Below are 18,470 nucleotides of genomic sequence, written 5' to 3' on the forward strand. Positions count from 1 at the left end.
CCTGCAGTAGCCTCTCTCCCTCAACAGGGGGCGTCACTGACAGATTCTCCATCTGTTCACTTGGGCAGTGAAAAGAAATTGAACAGATAGAATTGTCATTCCCATTCATATCTAACATACTTGGAATGGTAATTTATATTGGTATGATAATGTTGTCAATGGATATCGGTACTAGAGCTTGACTGATACTGGATTTTCTTTTAAGCCGATAGCCATATTTGGGTAAAAATCTATCAAAATAATTCTGATATTGATGTATCGGCCGATATTCACAAAAAAAGCAAGGATCCCTCAAACTTAGTTATCAAAGAGTTGTGACAAAGATGTACTGGAGGTGGGATATGTTACAGTAGAACAATGTTTACTGTGAATATGAATATATATAGATTGGATTAGAATCAAATGTACTATCATCATACAGCACAAGTACAACGAATACGTTTTGTATCCAACCAGAGTGCAAATGTAACAGTAAAGTGCAATAGTAATATACAATGTACAGGTGATTAAACTGCGTATAAAATATATAAATTAGTACAGGTATGGGCAGGGTAATGGTAGAAAGACTATGAATATAGGCAATAAAATTAGATCTGAATATAAAAAATTGAAAAATAAACGGTGCAAACAAAGGTGGAGATAACCACCTATATAACCTATATGGGTTATATTATATGTTAGAATAAATATAGGCAATAAAGAATTTGAGTTATACATATTATACAGATTATGAACGTACAGAATGTACGCTTTCAAATGATGTGTCATACATTGAAATCTGAAAATATTTGAATCTTGTTAAACCTCAAGTCTCACAAGAAACACAAAGAAAATCCAATCTAAAGTGTGGCTGCATTTTTAATACCTTGGCAGTCGGGTACTAGGAGTCACAAACTGCTTTTTACTATTTAGAGATACTATAACTGTTAGCTGTTAATTAAATATGTTCTTAAACATTCAAACATGTAATAATAGGGAAAAGAAACGAAAAAACATTGAATACATTTTCTCGCGATCTGACTTCCAGACATGAGTCTCTTACCACTGGGCCCGGTCACATAATGTTCTGTGTTCTGTACACTTTGAGGAGAACGAGAGGCCGAGTCTCTCTGTGCCGCTTGGCGCCGATCCCTCTTTTAATCCCGTTAAAACCTTCACACGTCAGCAGCGCTCGGCGTTCGCCCGCGTCGTGGACCACAGTGTTGTTTGTTTGTGTTGTTGTGTCTCTTGTTGTCTCTTCATTCTCGCCGCCTCCATCAGTGTTTCCCGCGGGTCCTCTGGTTGTCTGTGGCGCCGGTGAGCCGCGGCGGGGCTGAAGGACGGTGTTATTTGCGGGGGGGGGGGCCTGCTCAATGCTGGAAAGCAGGATTAGGCTATTCATGGCGACCCGCCACAACATTGAGCAGCCCCCCCCCCCCAAATAACACCGTCCTTCCCGCCCCGCCGCTCCAAGTTCAAGTTTGTCTTTATTTGTCACGTATAAAGATGTACATTACAGTGAAATGCTTGGTTTTGTATGAGCCGCATAGAATGTGCTTCATACAGTAAAAAAAAAAGTAAAAGAGGAATAAGTCCCAACACTATACAAATATACAAACTAAAGTACAACCTAAGTACAATGAAGTAAAATTTCAGACAATGAGGTACAAAAGATGCAAACCTTTTAAAAATGCAAAATGCTAAAACGAGGTAAATGTGCCAGCCCGTCACAGCTGCTTGATTATGGCAAAAATCATAATGACGGTCTCATGTTGTTTCAAGTTTCAAGTTTTGTTTGTCACGTATAACATTACAGTGAAACGCTTGGTTCTGTATGAGCCCCTGCCCTGAGATTGTGCTTCATACAGTAAAAAAGTAAAAAGAATAAAGACCAAACACTATACAAAATATACAAACTGAAGTACAAAATGCAAAAAAGATAAACTCCTTAGCGCTCTGGTAGAACGTTTTATCATTGTGCACTAGTCGGGAACATTTGAATTATAACCAATGTATGTTTGACTCCTGATTTGGGCTGCTCGATTATGGCAAAAATAACAATCACGATTTATATCGATTGATATTGGAATCACGATTATTAAAACACGATCACCCATTGATTTGAGCACATCGTATGCCCCGACGACTGAATTTGTTTCACCTTTCTCCTCGACCAAAGGCTGCCTTTCTGGCATCTTCTCCAAGTTACCAAAGAGGTTTCCAAACCACCGGAGGAACCCGCCGCAGCTCCCCACAGCGCACCGCTGTGGAGGAAGGGTGCGCTGCGCTCACAACACGAGCCAAAACAAGAGTAACGCGTCATACGGCACAATAATCATTTTATCTCGATTATAATTCGTTTTTTTGGTCGTGGGAAGCCAAAATCTTAATTGAAACTGGATGAATCGCCCACGGCCCTAACTGTACGTACGGGAAACACTGATCCACTGCTGCATCATTTTGCCCAAGCGGTCTCAGTGGTTTAGCTCTGGATTCAAGACGCAGTTCGGAAGCCGTTTTGAATTTGGAATTCGACGAAAAAATTCGATTCTATGAATTGACGTGAATCCAGCCGCTAAACCCACTGACTTCCATGTAGCTTTTTCTCTCTGTGCCTTTTTTTAATGATTTCCTTTCATCTCTTTCTGTCTCTCACCCTGTTTGACTGACTGGTGTCTCTCTCTTTATGATTTTCGTTAAGACATTTCCACCGTGCCGTCTTGCATGTCCAGACTTTCTAACTTGTATACTGAGTCTGTGAAAAGACTCACCTCCTCGCACTCCAGCAGTAAGTCACATCCTGTCGGTCAGACTCTTTTCTCTTGTCCTCTCTCCCCTGTGTGTCTCTCCGTGTCATTACTCTGCCGTCTAGTCTCTCCCTCTTGTCTGGTCTCTCTTTTTGTCACACCACACACACACACACACACACACACACACACACACACTGCATGTTGCTAATTAGTAAATGGACAGAACAAGTTTGATCAAGTTTTGTTTTATTTATCACATAATAAGATACGTGTACATTACAGTGAAATGCTTGGTTCTGTATGAGCCTCCCTGAGAATGTGCTTCATACAGTAAAAAAAAGTCAAAAGAATAAAGTCCAAAGTACACTATACAAAATATACAATATACAAACTAAAGTACAACCTAAAGTACAAAATGCAAACATCCGCTTGCAGCATCATGTATATGGAGTACGGCTGTCCCCGACTAAGGATTTGGATGGTCGACTAGGATTGGCCAAAATTTGCCGTTAGTCGACTAAAATACGTATAATATAAAAAAAAAAAAAAAAAAAAATTATCATTCCATTTGGGCTGTGGGGGTGCTTAATGTCTGAAGGAGTCGACTGAAGGCTTCTTGTCCTCTGCAAAAGCATGCAATTGGTCCACTGATGGATACATCTTGATATTTGTCTAGTCTAGTGTGTTCATTAGATGGGTGAAATCCTCTTTCAGTGCCTCTGTGCCTGTTTTCGTAGGCAGTTAGCCTCTGGTATGCGTGCCATTAGCGTTAGCCACGCTTCTAGACCTCTTTTCTTTTGGAAAAAATGATAAAAAATAAATTAATAAATATTAATATATATAATTTTTTTTTTAATATTCGACTAAGAGGTTGGCCAGTCGACTACGGCTCCTTTTGACTGATTAGTTGACTAATCGATTAATAGGGGTCAGCCATAATATGGAGTGATGATGGCGATGAAGCTGATGCGACAGTGGCTTGTATCTTGAAAGGAACACGCCGACATTATGGGGAACGCGATCACCATCTACTCCATAGATACCAATTCCCTCTCTGTACGTGCAGTAGAAAGCTATCCGGCTGCAAGATAGCCTAGCTTAGCACAAATTAATGGGAGCGGATAGGGATCAGCTAAAAAAAGAACCTTCTTACTGTCCTCTACTATCATGCACTCTTCCTAATATACTAACATGTCTCTACTACTATGCACTCAACACTGCAGAACTCAAGTTTCAACACTTGTGATGAACATTGTTACTCAGCTGATAGAGTTGTCTTGCCGTGTCGTACAGAACTTGTTGTAAGTCGCTTTGGATAAAAAGCGTTCAGCTAAATGACTAAATGTAAATGTAAAATGTAGCCTAGCTGTTGGTCAAAAACACCTCTCCCGGAGTTTTAAGCGAGCGGTAAGCGCATTTCCCATAATGTTGCCGTGTTCCTTAAAAGATGCACATATATAGGATATTCAACCATTTAGAATGAGGACCGTGTACAGTAGATTCTAGGGCTGACCCCTATTAGTCGATTAGTCGACTAATCGGTCGAAAAGGAGCCGTAGTCGACTAGCCAACCTCTTAGTCGAATAGTAAAAAAATATATATATATTAGAATATTTTTTTTTTCTTTTTTAATCATTCTTTCCAAAAGAAAAGAGGCCTAGAAGCGTGGCTAACGCTAATGGCACGCATACCAGAGGCTAACTGCCTACGAAAACAGGCACAGAGGCACTGAAAGAGGATTTCACCCATCTAATGAACACACTAGACTAGACAAATATCAAGATGTATCCATCAGTGGACCAATTGCATGCTTTTGCAGAGGACAAGAAGCCTTCAGTCGACTCCTTCAGACATTAAGCACCCCCACAGCCCAAATGGAATGATACAAAAAAAATTAAATAAAAAAATAAAAAATAAAGTAAAGATATTATACTTTTTTTTCTTTTTTTTTGTCGACCAATAGTCGACTAACAGCAAATTTTGGCCAATCATAGTCGACCATCCATATCCTTAGTCGGGGACAGCCCTAGTAGATTCCAAGTAGAATGCAATGAAAAATCTGATCTTACTATGCTCAGTCACAGTGTCTTTAACACAAGGACAGAACACGTCATTATATCACGACACATAGTGTATGAAGTGGTAGCAGTCGAAGCTGATGCTAAACCAGCCAATATGAACTCTTGCCAATTGTGTGCATCAATGTGGCCTCTTGACTTGGCAAACACAGCTGAGCTGGGTCAACAGCCACTAGGGAGGTTTATTGAAGCAAGGTCTATTGACTCACCGCGGCCCAAAAGAGTGGCTCTAACCAGGCCTAATCATTCCCATTAAAGGTTCTGTAAGTAGTATTTTCTTGTATAAACAAGTGTTAAATAGCTCTACATTCCGAGACCGAGCTTTCGCTGTAGCTGCCCCCAGACTATGGAACTCCCTCTCCCCCTCCATCCGAGGCTCTGACACCATCAACCTCTTCAAAACCCACCTAAAAACCCACCTGTTCACACTTGCCTTCATGCAACACGGCCCTGCTCCCAAGTAGCCCCCACCCCTGACTCTTTTCTTTTAAGCCACAGATCCCGTTGTTTTGTTTTGTTGTTTCTTTGTTTTGTTTGTTAATTTCAACCACTTCATCCAATTGGACAGCACCTTGCTTCCTTTTTTTTATCACTTTTATCTTATTTGTGTTTTTCCTGTTGTTACTATACACATATATTCAGATTTATTTTATTTTTTTATCTTTTATTTTTTTCAAAAAGAAATCACCCTTTCCTTGTACAGTGTCCTTGAGTCTGAGAAAGGCGCTTCTCTCTTAAAATCCAATTTATTATTATTATTATTATTACATTCCGACAGCCATCACTGATATAGAGTGTCTGGTCAGTAACATGGCCTGCTCAACTCTGCAGTAAAACACAAAATAAATGTTCTGGTATCCTGTTCCCACTGTATCCAATCAGGAGAGAGAACCCCTAGATATTTGTACTTATTTCAAGAAGTCTAGTCTTATAACTAGTTTTTATTTCTTATTTTTTCAGAGAATTTTTTTGCAGTGTGGAGTTCTCTCTCCTGATTGGATAAAGTGGGAACAGGATACCAGAACATTTATTTTCTGTATACTTCAGAGCGGAGTTACTGACCCGTGTCACTGGCCAAACACTCTACAGTACATCAGTGATGGCTGTTGGAAAGTAGAGCTGTTATTTGAACATGCACCATTATATGCAGAAGGGTCTTAGAATGCTTTAATAATACAGTAGGAATTGAAAAAAAAACAGCAGCCCTTTGTATAAACAACAAGGGGTGCGTTTGTTTTAAACCTCTGCGCCTCCCGGCAGGTCCCTGCGACGCCAACGACGGGTCCAACGCCTCCGAGGACCGATGCAAATCGCCCACTTCAGGTAAACTTCAGGTTTTCTTTACACATAAGAGTACTTGCGTTTGTCCTTTCTGACGATCCTTAACGCTGTCGCCGGTGCCCACCGTGTAGGATCCGCCTCGCCCTGCAACTCAGACGACGAGCGAAAGCAGCAGAAGTTCCTAGAGAAGGGTACTGTATCATCACACCGCGACGCCAAACTGTGCCCACGACTCTCATTTCTCCTCGAGTCCGAGCGTTCACTTGTGCCTGATGATGTTTGCTTTGTCTTTTTTATTTTATTATTTTATTTACATAATTGCAGTGAAATCCAAAAGCAGACGTTTTTCCAAGACGGTTGCCAATGACTTTGGTACTAGTATGATCCGAGCGTATTCCTCCTCTTCCTGCTCACTTTCTCGCTCTCTTTAAATGACCACAGCGCATCTGTCTCTGACACGCAGCGATGCAGGCGAGCGAACGGCAGGACGGCGCGCAGGAAACGTAAACTGACACTAGTTTTGTCCACGTCGACGGAGTCATTCTTCTGTGTGACAATAAATAAATGAATGATGATATGCAATTTAAAACCAAAACTAAGGCCTCAGTATGAGTTTAGGACGTGAACATGGTCATGTTTGTTGAATAAAAAAAAAATTAAATATTTTTTTTTAATTAATCCCGATTTTTTTAATTTATTTTTTGCCGATCCCGATCTCCGGAGAATCACGTAATCGGATCGGGACATCCCTAGTTATTACATTTCTAAAGGAAAAAGTTATTACATTTTGAAAGGTTATTACATTTCTAAAGGAAAAAGTTATTACCGGTACATTTCCTGGTGTTATTACATTTTAAAGTCCTTCTAAAGGAAAAGGTTACTACATTTCCTGGTGTTATTACATTTTAAAGTCCTTCGAAAGGAAAAAAGGTATTACCTTTTTAATAATGCAAAAGATCTACCGGTACACTTGTCATAGTCCAATTAGATTACACTATAAGATTTAGATTGCCCGCATGCTCATTTTCAAGAAGAACTATACTAAAAGTCTGCGACATCTTTTCACATCACCGTGTCGAGATAACGATACTTTGCAGATTACGATCACCGTCCTGCGTGGGTTCGCCTCGCTAGCATCCTGTGAGGAACCAGACCTGGTCTAACCGCACTGTGCCTTTAATTCAGCATCGGATCTACTCAGTGCATCTTGCTGCCAATGACAGAAACGAGTGCATTTCGAGCCGTGTGTCGTTCACTAATCACATGGTGCTGGGTTGAGTCTCGTCTGATTGATAGAGTTGATCGAGACCGGCTATCCTGAAGTTGCATGATATAAAAGGCTGTCCTTTTGAATGTATTGTGTTCCCGGATTTTCTATGCAGTTTGAACCAAAAGGTACTCAAGGCCGCTATTTAAACCTTCCAGTTCCTACATATTGAGGAGTAAAAACGTACTGTCAAAGGTACAATGGGGAAAATTGTCAAATTTGGCACTCATAAAGAAAAATAAGCATAGAAAATCTGCGTGGTTTGTTCTCTCGTCATAATACTAATGTCTAACCAAGTCACCGTTCCGGTACTGGATCATCTCTCTCGATGCTTGATGTCGTGTTCTCTGATTGCAGGGCTTATGAAGCCTCTCTCTCTGCTGCCTGACTCCTCCTCCCTGCAGTGATTCCTCCCTCCGTCCTGCTCCTTCTGCATAACCGTGTTCACTACATTATTCTAATGACTTCTTCTCTCTGCTTCCTCTTGCTCTGTTTGACATTACAGGCCGCCGTGTGGGTGATGATGATGATGATGATGATATGGCTCAGTCTCTTTCTCTCAGGGCGTCTCTTCTAAAAGCATGATGCAAAATCTCACCTTCTCCGCTGATTTCCTTCTCCTTTTTAAACGTGCGTAGTTAGCCACTGTGACGAATGTGATTTAAGCTGCACTGTCATTTTTGGGAAGAAGAAAAAAATTACCTCCTATAATAATTAGTTAATCTTGACACAAAGAAATGAACCACTTGGAAGCTTATTTGGCTGCGTTCACACTGCAACTTTTAGTGCTCAATTCAGATGTATTACTCCAATTATATTAGACATAGCTGGATGCAACGGGTCGATGTAGCCCTAAAGATAAATCATGCTTTTTATTCACCTATCAGGAGTTCTCCCCCAAAAGGACACGGTGCAGCATTAAACAAGCTTTGATTTGACCAAATTAAGAATATAATGACCTTTTTCTTTTTAGCCGTCACATTTTCTGTTGTAAAGTTGGAATGTTTGTTCCTGTTACAGCCAAGATGTCACGGAAAATTAGCTCGCCTACTGAGCTAAAGCCAGACCAGGGTAAGACCTACAGTGACTCTGTACTGAATTTCACTTTCCATGTACCTAGAGGTGTACCGGCACCAATACCACGTACCTAGAGGTGTACCAATACCACATACCTAGAGGTGTACCGGTACCAATACCACGTACCTAGAGGTGTACCAATACCACATACCTAGAGGTGTACCGGTACCAATACCACGTACCTAGAGGTGTACTGGTACCAATACCACGTACCTAGAGGTGTACTGGTACCAATACCACGTACCTAGAGGTGTACCGGTACCAATACCACGTACCTAGAGGTGTACCAATACCACATACCTAGAGGTGTACCGGTACCAGTACCATGTTCAGCTCAGTGCTGGCAGATAACATTTACAAATATCATTACTTGATATTGAACATTGTTGACAGTTATTTTAAGTGATTGCGAAATAATTACTGCATTTTGTGGGTTGGTTAGTGGATTGGTGGGTGGGTGGGTTGGTTGGTTGGTGGGTGGGTGGGTTGGTTAGTTAGTTGGTTGGTTAGTTGGTTGGTGGTTAGATTAGTTGGTTGGTTAGTTGATGGGTTGTTAGATTAGTTGGTTGGTTAGTTGGTGGGTTGTTAGATTAGTTGGTTGGTTAGCTGGTCAGTTGGTAGATTAGTTGGTTGGTGGGTTGGTAGATTAGTTGGTTGGTTGGTTAGTTCTCTCACATGCTCTTGGCTGCTTGTCTTATTTCAGTAGGAAGTTGTGGAGAAACATTCTTTACACATTTTTAGGTTTTAATCTAAACTAAATGCCAACCTCCAAATTGTACTTTATATAATGTAACTGATCGATAATCCTATCAATGTCATTAGTAACTATCTTAGCGCCAGTACTCAGTTCTGTTGACATCATGAATGGATCTCTAGTAGGAGCATTCTATCCTGGCATCCGGTGCACCTGATCTCCACTCTCCAGTAGGAGTATTGTATCTCCAGTAGGGCTGTCCCCGACTAAGGATTTGGATGGTCGACTATGATTGGCCAAAATTTGCCGTTAGTCGGCTATTGGTTTAAAAAAAAAAAAAAAAAAAAAAAAAAAGTATAATATTCTTAAATATTTTATTTATTTTAAATTTTTTATTTTTTTTTTATCATTCCATTTGGGCTGTGGGGGGTGCTTAATGTCTGAAGGAGTCGACTGAAGGCTTCTTGTCCTCTGCAAAAGCATGCAATTGGTCCACTGATGGATACATATTGATAGTCTACTCTAGTGTGTTCATTAGATGGGTGAAATCCTCTTTCAGTGCCTCTGTGCCTGTTTTCGTAGGCAGTTAGCCTCTGGTATGCATGCCATTAGCATTAGCCACGCTTCTAGGCCTCTTTTCTTTTGGAAAGAATGATAAAAAAAATTAAAAATTACAAATATTATTATATTTTTTTTTACTAAGAGGTTGGCCAGTCGACTACGGCTCCTTTCGACCGATTAGTAGACTAATCGACTAATAGGGGTCAGCCCTAATCTCCAGTATTCTATCCTGGCATGGTTCCGGTGCACCTCTACGAGTACCATGATGTTTCCTTACAGGTGCTGCTTCACCCGCCTAATAATTTCTTCACCTCCCTTTCGGTTCCAATTACCTGCCGTCTTTTTAAAAAGTGCCTAGTCAGTGTGAACGCTGCTGTCTGGTGAGAAGGTGAAAGGCCCCCGTTCGTTCTAACGCTCTTGTTTCCCGCCGTGAGCAGAGGAGAGCCTGCGGCGCCAGCACTCTCTCCCGTGTAAGAAGCGCTGTTGTTTGAAGGGAGGGGGCAAGGCGTCGCCGAAGCCGTGCCTGAGGAGGGACGTTCTCAGAACGCTCTCTGACCCCGTCGCCAGTGAGTGGCCCCCGTACGCGGTCTGGACTGTGGGCTGAAGTGGGGTGACTGGTACTAACCGGTACTGGTGGTAGTAGCTGGTACTAACCCACCACCCACTGGGGCCTCCTCCCGCCTGGGTTGGCCCTTTGCCACTAACACTTTCAGACAGACTGCTATTTCCTCCTTTTTTTTGGAGGAAATTCCACTGCCTGGCTGCTACCCAGTGTTGAAAATCCTGCTTTTCTTGTTGACCATTTTTCTCCCCACTCTTAAATACAGCGGTGAAACGTCTCCCCCGCCTCCCCTCCTCCCAACTTCCTACTTTGACTCACAAATCTCTTTGGAATCCCTTTAGAATTCTTTCGGGTGACCGCGAGGAGAGCAAAAGCTTGTTATTGTTTTTTTTTTTTTAAGTCTTTCATGTGACCGTTGTCAACGCACTAACTAATGCATGACAGCGCCCTCTCCTGGGAAGCATCGTGGTACTACATGCATTTCTTAACAAGGATTTTGCACGTTGAGAATGTTGTACTGTCGGACGAAAGTAAATTGGGAATGAAGAAAATGTCTATTCAGAGCTAGTGGCGTCCTCGTGATCAGTCCTGATCAGAGCTAGTGGCATTCTCGTGATCAGTCCTGATCAGAGCTAGTGGCATTCTCGTGATCAGTCCTGATCAGAGCTAGTGGCGTCCTCGTGATCAGTCCTGATCAGAGCTAGTGTCATTCTCATGATCAGTCCTGATCAGAGCTAGTGGCATTATCGTAATCAGTCCTGATCAGAGCTAGTGGCGTCCTCGTGATCAGTCCTGATCAGAGCTAGTGTCATTCTCATGATCAGTCCTGATCAGAGCTAGTGGCATTATCGTGATCAGTCCTGATCAGAGCTAGTGGCATTATCGTGATCAGTCCTGATCAGAGCTAGTGGCGTCCTCGTGATCAGTCCTGATCAGAGCTAGTGTCATTCTCATGATCAGTCCTGATCAGAGCTAGTGGCATTATCGTAATCAGTCCTGATCAGAGCTAGTGGCATTATCGTGATCAGTCCTGATCAGAGCTAGTGGCGTCCTCGTGATCAGTCCTGATCAGAGCTAGTGGCATTATCGTGATCAGTCCTGATCAGAGCTAGTGGCGTCCTCGTGATCAGTCCTGATCAGAGCTAGTGGCATTATCGTGATCAGTCGTGATCAGAGCTAGTGGCATTCTCATGATCAGTCCTGATCAGAGCTAGTGGCATTCTCATGATCAGTCCTGATCAGAGCTAGTGGCATTCTCATGATCAGTCCTGATCAGAGCTAGTGGCATTATCGTGATCAGTCCTGATCAGAGCTAGTGGCGTCCTTGTGATCAGTCCTGATCAGAGCTAGTGGCGTCCTCGTGATCAGTCCTGATCAGAGCTAGTGTCGTCCTCGTGATCAGTCCTGATCAGAGCTAGTGGCATTATCGTGATCAGTCCTGATCAGAGCTAGTGGCGTCCTTGTGATCAGTCCTGATCAGAGCTAGTGGCATTATCGTGATCAGTCCTGATCAGAGCTAGTGGCATTATCGTGATCAGTCCTGATCAGAGCTAGTGGCATTATCGTGATCAGTCCTGATCAGAGCTAGTGGCATTATCGTGATCAGTCCTGATCAGAGCTAGTGGCATTCTCATGATCAGTCCTGATCAGAGCTAGTGGCGTCCTCGTGATCAGTCCTGATCAGTACAAGAGCATCTCAATGTCGAAAAGCCCTGAGTGGATTCTCTGAAACAGCCTTCCGTCATTTGTTCCTCTTTTTGGGGATCGTCTGTGGACGTTTGTTTGTTTGTTTAGTTTTGAGGTCATGTACCATTCTTCAACCCTGCCGCTATAACAAGTTACAGTTACAGTTAGATGACGTATGACGATGTCTATGGGTTCAAGTTCCTCTCATTTCCACTTCCTCCACTGTTATTTTGATACGATACGATATATTTTCATTCATACGCGATCAAACGAGCATCATACAGATCATGTAGTAATAAGTTGAGGTTGTGTGAAAAGGAAAACAGCTGCTGCTTTTGAGAGGAACCCAGCAACAACAAAACTCATAAATACATCTATAACAACAAAACAAGAGATGTTGTGTAGAACACAACACGATACAGACATACTAGTACAGAGAGGAGTGTAATATTCTCTAGACAATCATCAGTTATATGAAGACAAGAGTTTATTTTTTAAGATCTCATCACCTACGGTACAGCCAGTTACGTATTTCTGTCCTAAACCATCTCTAACAACAAACGTCTTCTCAAGTGGGGGTCCCTGTGATGAGCTATGTTCACACGGGGGTCCCTGTGATGAGCTATGTTCACACGGGGGTCCCTGTGATGAGCTATGTTCACACGGGGGTCCCTGTGATGAGCTATGTTCACATGGGGGTCCCTGTGATGAGCTATGTTCACATGGGGGTCCCTGGCCTACCGTGTATCCAGGATGGGAAATTACCACCAGCCAAATGCTGGTTTATCTCTGGCTACGGCTGCTAAGTAATTCCTTTGGGTTCAGCTGAGACTTTATCGATTGCTGAAACGCGAAACCTCCACCTTTTTTCTTTTTATGTGCGGTTTTCTTGCAGAATGCAATTTCTTTTAAGGATACCCAATACAATACACTGCTTTTGGCTTTTGGAAAATATCTTGCAAATAGGAGGTTTCTCATCATCCAAAGGGACATCAGAAAATCCCAATATTTTGCATATAGGAGGTTTTTTGCGTTTCAGCCATCGTTACGTATGAACAAACGAATGGGTTGATTTGACTGTTCAAACACGTCTATAGCACGGCGGCGCACAGCGGCCTGTACTGTAGAGCAAAGGTTTAGCTTCCCATCCTGTGTGTCTTGTTTTGTGATCCTTGACGTGGAAAAAGCTTGGGAACCGCAAAGATCTAACATTTCACTGGTGTGTAACAGGGGTGTTTGTTAGCTGATACCGTTATGGTTCTTAAAGGCAACGATCTGATACCTGGCAATATCACACATGTACGACACGATTAAATTCAGTAATGTGAGCGACGCAATGGGAGATATTGTGATACGACAATTGTGTTCACATCAACCTTCAAAGGGACTACAGATGAGGAAATGAGCTTATAGCTACAATCTGGCATGTTTACATATAAATGTTCATTAATGTGCATTGTCCCTATCTTTAAATAAAGAAATAGAAATAGACATTTCTATCAATGTCGCAAATATGTAATATAAATTGTATTATTCAATGAAAAACCTCAAGCACTTTGCATCACGACAAAATAAAATAAAAACAATTCTGATCTGATTTGATTTAAGACACATCAACGATCTGAATTGGTGTCTTAACATTGCATCGGTAGAATCGGATCGTTGCCTTTAAGAGTCGATACGTCGTTAAGTATTTAACCGGTTCTCCGGTCGACTCATGGGATGTTATTAACAAGCTCTCGATTCTCCCGTCGTCCTGCATGAAGACGCCTCCACGACGCCTCTCCTTTTCCTTCCACACGTCCTCTAATCCTCTCGTCCTCTCGCGGTGCCGCCGCCTCGCCTTTCTCTCCACCCCCCCCCCCCCCCCCCCCAGACGCCAAGGACAACTCCTTCAGTCGCTCACGCAGCTCCAGCGTCACCAGCATCGACCGGGAGTCCCGGGAGGCCATCTCCTCCTTCCACTTCTGCGAGAGCTTCCCCAGGAAGACGGAGACCGCCGGCAGCCCCACCCTCCTGGTGGGAACCACCCAGGGCTCCGTGCTGGCCGTGGCCCTCAGCCTGCCCCCCGGTGGCGACCAGAGGCTGCTGCAGCCGGTCGGCATCTCCTCCTGCGGTGAGTTACCTGGGTGGTAGGTGTAGGTGGTGTGGGTGGTAGGTGTAGGTGGTAGGTGTAGGTGGTGTGGGTGGTAGGTGTAGGTGGTAGGTGATGTGGGTGGTAGGTGGTAGGTGATGTGGGTGGTAGGTGTAGGCGATGTGGGTGGTAGGTGTAGGTGGTGTGGGTGGTAGGTGTAGGTGGTGTGGGTGGTAGGTGTAGGTGATGTGGGTGGTAGGTGTAGGTGATGTGGGTGGTAGGTGTAGGCGATGTGGGTGGTAGGTGTAGGTGGTGTGGGTGGTAGGTGTAGGCGGTGTGGGTGGTAGGTGGTAGGTGATGTGGGTGGTAGGTGTAGGCGATGTGGGTGGTAGGTGTAGGTGGTGTGGGTGGTAGGTGTAGGTGGTGGGGGTGGTAGGTGTAGGCGGTGTGGGTGGTAGGTGTAGGCGGTGTGGGTGGTATATGTAGCAGGGCTTTCCCCCAGGATTTTCAAATAAGATGGTCTCAACTAGGGGGTGGTCCAGCAAAAAGATTTGCAATAAAGAAAACCATTCGCTGTAATTTCCTGCAACTTAAAAGCATAATTTCAATATAATAGCAAACACAAGTGTATAAGGTTGCACAATAGTTTAACGTTGAATGCGAAAACACACGCATATGATGTGGGGGTGGAATACGGAATGGGGAGTTGAGAATGTTTTGTGAGAGTGGGAGAAAGGGAGAGGAAGAAAGTCCTCGCAGACCTAACGTTTGTGATGATTCATCTATGAGGTTTTCACATTTGCAATGCAGAAGAAAAACAGATAAAAGGCAGCACAAGATATAGAACTATATATATATATATATATATATATATATATATATATATATATATATATATATATAAATAAATCCTCCCAAGGGGGCCAACACGGGAAAGTAAAATAGAAAAGAGACAAACGATACATACATCACAGAGGTAAGGTAAATAATTAAAACACACATCAAACAAACAACCAAATAGAATTACAAAGTATGTAATACATGAAGCAGAACAGACCATTTACAGTTCAAAGGTTGGGTGAGTTGCGGGTGTGTGTGTGTGTGTGTGTAAACAACGCTGCGATAGAGTCCTTAAAAGTAGTGAGGGGGATAAATGTGTCCAATTTTGTCTTTCGCATCTTGTTCCAACTGCTGGGAGCAACAAACTGGAAGGAGGTTTGACCAGAGGAAGTGTCGTTAACACGGGGATCATCCAGCCCTAAACTCTGGTGTCCGTTCTAATATGGGCAAATGTTCTTTTAAATTCTGGGGAGCCACAAATTGGAATTTGCTACCTTCCCAGCTAAAATGCATCAGTAGCCGACACAATTTTAAGAAAAAAGTAAAAATCATGGCTCCTCGACAATGTCAAAAACTAGATTTTAAAATGCATGAAAATGTTGTCTGATACATTGTTGCCTGTGGCTACGTTTGTACTTCATTTAAAATGTACACATGTCTATGTAGTTTGTCAAATTGTTATTTATGGTCATGTTTTGTATTGCTTGTCTGTCTGAGACCACAATGGAAATAAGTCTTGACTTTTTTGTGTAGCATCCTTGACGTTTTTCTGGAATCTTGTATTTTTTTTTAAATATCTAATCAAATCAAATCAGGCACTCTGGTCAGACTGAAAGGAGGGGTCCTGACCATGGCCCTGCTGGACGCCAGCGGCGCTCTGCTGCCCCCTGCCTACGAGCAGTGGTACGACCCCAACGCGTCGGACGAGGAGAAGGAGAAGAGCAAGAAGCGCCAGCGGCCTCCCTCCCCGGCCGCCTCCCCGCCGGAGGGCCAGGACTGCCAGTACGTGGTGGTCTGCTCGGAGAAGCAGGCCAAGGTGGTGGCCGTGCCGTCGCAGACCGCCGTCTACAAGCACAACATCACGGAGTCGTCCTTCGTGCTGCGGGCCGACGTGGTGCAGATGGGCGGCGCCAACTGCATCGCCTGCTTCTGCGCCAACGGACACATCATGACGCTGAGGTACCGGCGGCGACGCTCCAGGGCGGGCGGCAGGCGGCTTAATCGCTTAACCCTTTTCACCGCCACACACGACAGAAGGTTGACCCCTTTACTATCACACAATCGACGGTCGTGTAATTTTTCTCCCATCCCAATTTCGTATCATCCAATTCAACCCTCCCCTGTCACAAACGCTGTTTCTTGCCTCCCACAAGCCGGCTGCAATGTGGACTAAGTCATACATAGCACAAGTCCCCTCCGGTACTTGAGGTAACAGCAGTCGCATCTTTTCACCTGCGCAGCTCGATCTCTCAGTGGCGAGGAGTAACGCGTGGGAGGCTCACGCTGCCCCCGACACTTCCTGATTCTACTGCGCAGGCGCACCAACCGACCTGTAGGAGTCGCTGTCCACAACGCCCGATCCCCACCCATCAGTTTCCCACCCCCTAATACGGCCAATGTGTATTAGTATAAACGACCAGCTAAACTGAAAGCAATGTGGAGCGCTGGGCTCGAACAGGCGAGCCCAGCGGCTCCGCATTTGTGGCGAGCGCCTTGCCCACTACGCCACATAGCCGCCCTTGAAGCAGGAAAATCATATTGGTCTGTGCATTTCCTCATCTGCTAAACCACTACCGTAAAGACTACAATAGAAGCACCCTGTCAGGTTTTAAATCATAACCTTCTGTTTTGGCTGTATAGCTCTGGGTCCGTATGGGATGGCTTCTGGGTCCGGACTCTGACCGCGGTCTGCCTGTTGGTGACCTATAGTATACTGTACATGGTCCATAACATAGTAGCACACTGCACCAGGGTCAAGTTCTCCAGCCGTTAGTTCTCCAGCTATTGGCGGCAGTCCGTGCCCACAGTTGTGGAGCCTGATGGCTACTGGCACAAAGGACTGGCTGAGGCTGTTTGTGTTGAGCGTCCACCCTTTAACATGAAGATAGCTGCCAATCAACTGTAATAAAGCTGAGACGATATGCCATTTGGAAGAATCGATAAATCGGGACAAAATTATCGATAAATATCGATAATTTTATTAGTGTATAATTATTTTTATTTTTTTACGATTTACAGATTTCCCCATTCAAAACTACCACAGTGATCCTTCTCATTTTATAGTCTGTGGTCTCTGGATGTGATGGAGTGCGCTGCATATTGAATGCATGGTGCAGAGTTGCAATTCAACTGAATTTACATGAAATGGGGATGTTTTAACTAAAACATGCCACAAGACCTAGTATTTTAGTATAGTATAAATAAAGTATTAAAAAAAGATATATACATATATATTATTTTTGTACACATGCAAAAAAGAATCTATAAGTGATGCCATTTATCGATCTCTCGCAGTTATCGATAATTAGTCTCAGCCTTAAACTGTTGAACCCCTGGCCACATTTCCTACTTACTTACTTCCTACAAGTCCTTTCTCAGCTCAGCTCGTGCCGTTCTTCATATTTTTTATTCTCACAGCTCCACGGTACAAAGTCGACGGGACCACGCCGCCCCCGGTCTGTACAATCCTGGAAATAAATGCCGAAACCCGCTTTGGGTGCGCCGTGCAGTAGATCTCAGTGTTCAGTGGAGCAGAGAGCGTGGGCCCCATTGACTTTACATTCGACTAGATGGGAGTCTGCCTCTGACAGGTTTAGGTTTAGGTTTACTTTATTTGATCAAGGGGGACAGCGTACATTAATAAAACATTTTACAAATGTAAATGCACCCAATTTTTGCCAAAAGGCTAATTTCCATTGGCAGTCCCCCTGCCAGAATGTACAGGCTAAAATCCTGTGTGAAAAAGGGTTGGCAATAAAAACAGAATAAAATCAACATAAATAACATTAGAATAAAAACACAACAAAAGCACATACGCACATACGATAGGGAATCAGGGATACAGGTCACAATACAGTCATGGACACAAGGACAGAGCACATCATGACATATTAAATCGCGATACTTTACGTGGCGATACTGTATCGATACAGGGACGCCAAGTATCGATATTTAATTATTCATAAAAGAAAATTACAAGGAAGTTGCATTGTTCATTTCAATACCTGTAATAGTACAGTAGTCCACACACACGCACACGTGTGCATTCAGTTAAGTTGGAATATGACTGTAATACAAACAGTTCAGTTTGTCAGGTACATGCAACACAGATTACAGTGTTTACATCCGTCTGCTTGAGAAAATACCATGTTCTGCAATAAAAATGATTGAAGTGAGATGAACAGACTGAACTTTATTTTATTAGATAAAACATGTTGACAACGTTTTACTTTGCAGTTGAAAAAAGGTAATAAATCGCAATATATCGCAATATTAATATCGCAATACTCAGCATATCGCAATATATTTAGTATCGCAATACCATCATATCGTGACTCAAGTATCATGATAGTATCGTGAGGCCTCTGGTGATTCCCACCCCTCATATCGTGTGTCTCCTCC

At 43.3% G+C, this 18,470-nt stretch overlaps 1 protein-coding gene across 1 annotated transcript in view; it reads left to right on the plus strand.

Moving 5' to 3' along the window:
- Nucleotides 1-18,470, plus strand: part of stxbp5b (syntaxin binding protein 5b (tomosyn)) — a gene marked incomplete at its 5' end in the record, with an annotated part of 106,376 nt that overhangs the window by 76,820 nt on the left and 11,086 nt on the right. The window contains 7 exon segments of the mRNA XM_084310376.1: nt 6,068-6,130; nt 6,220-6,279; nt 6,413-6,460; nt 8,376-8,426; nt 10,125-10,253; nt 13,812-14,051; nt 15,665-16,028. Coding sequence (XP_084166502.1) covers nt 6,068-6,130; nt 6,220-6,279; nt 6,413-6,460; nt 8,376-8,426; nt 10,125-10,253; nt 13,812-14,051; nt 15,665-16,028 — 955 coding nt within the window.

This window comes from Notolepis coatsorum (genome assembly GCF_963971535.1).
Source record: "Notolepis coatsorum genome assembly, chromosome: 3".
Classification (NCBI taxonomy): Eukaryota; Metazoa; Chordata; class Actinopteri; order Aulopiformes; family Paralepididae; genus Notolepis; species Notolepis coatsorum.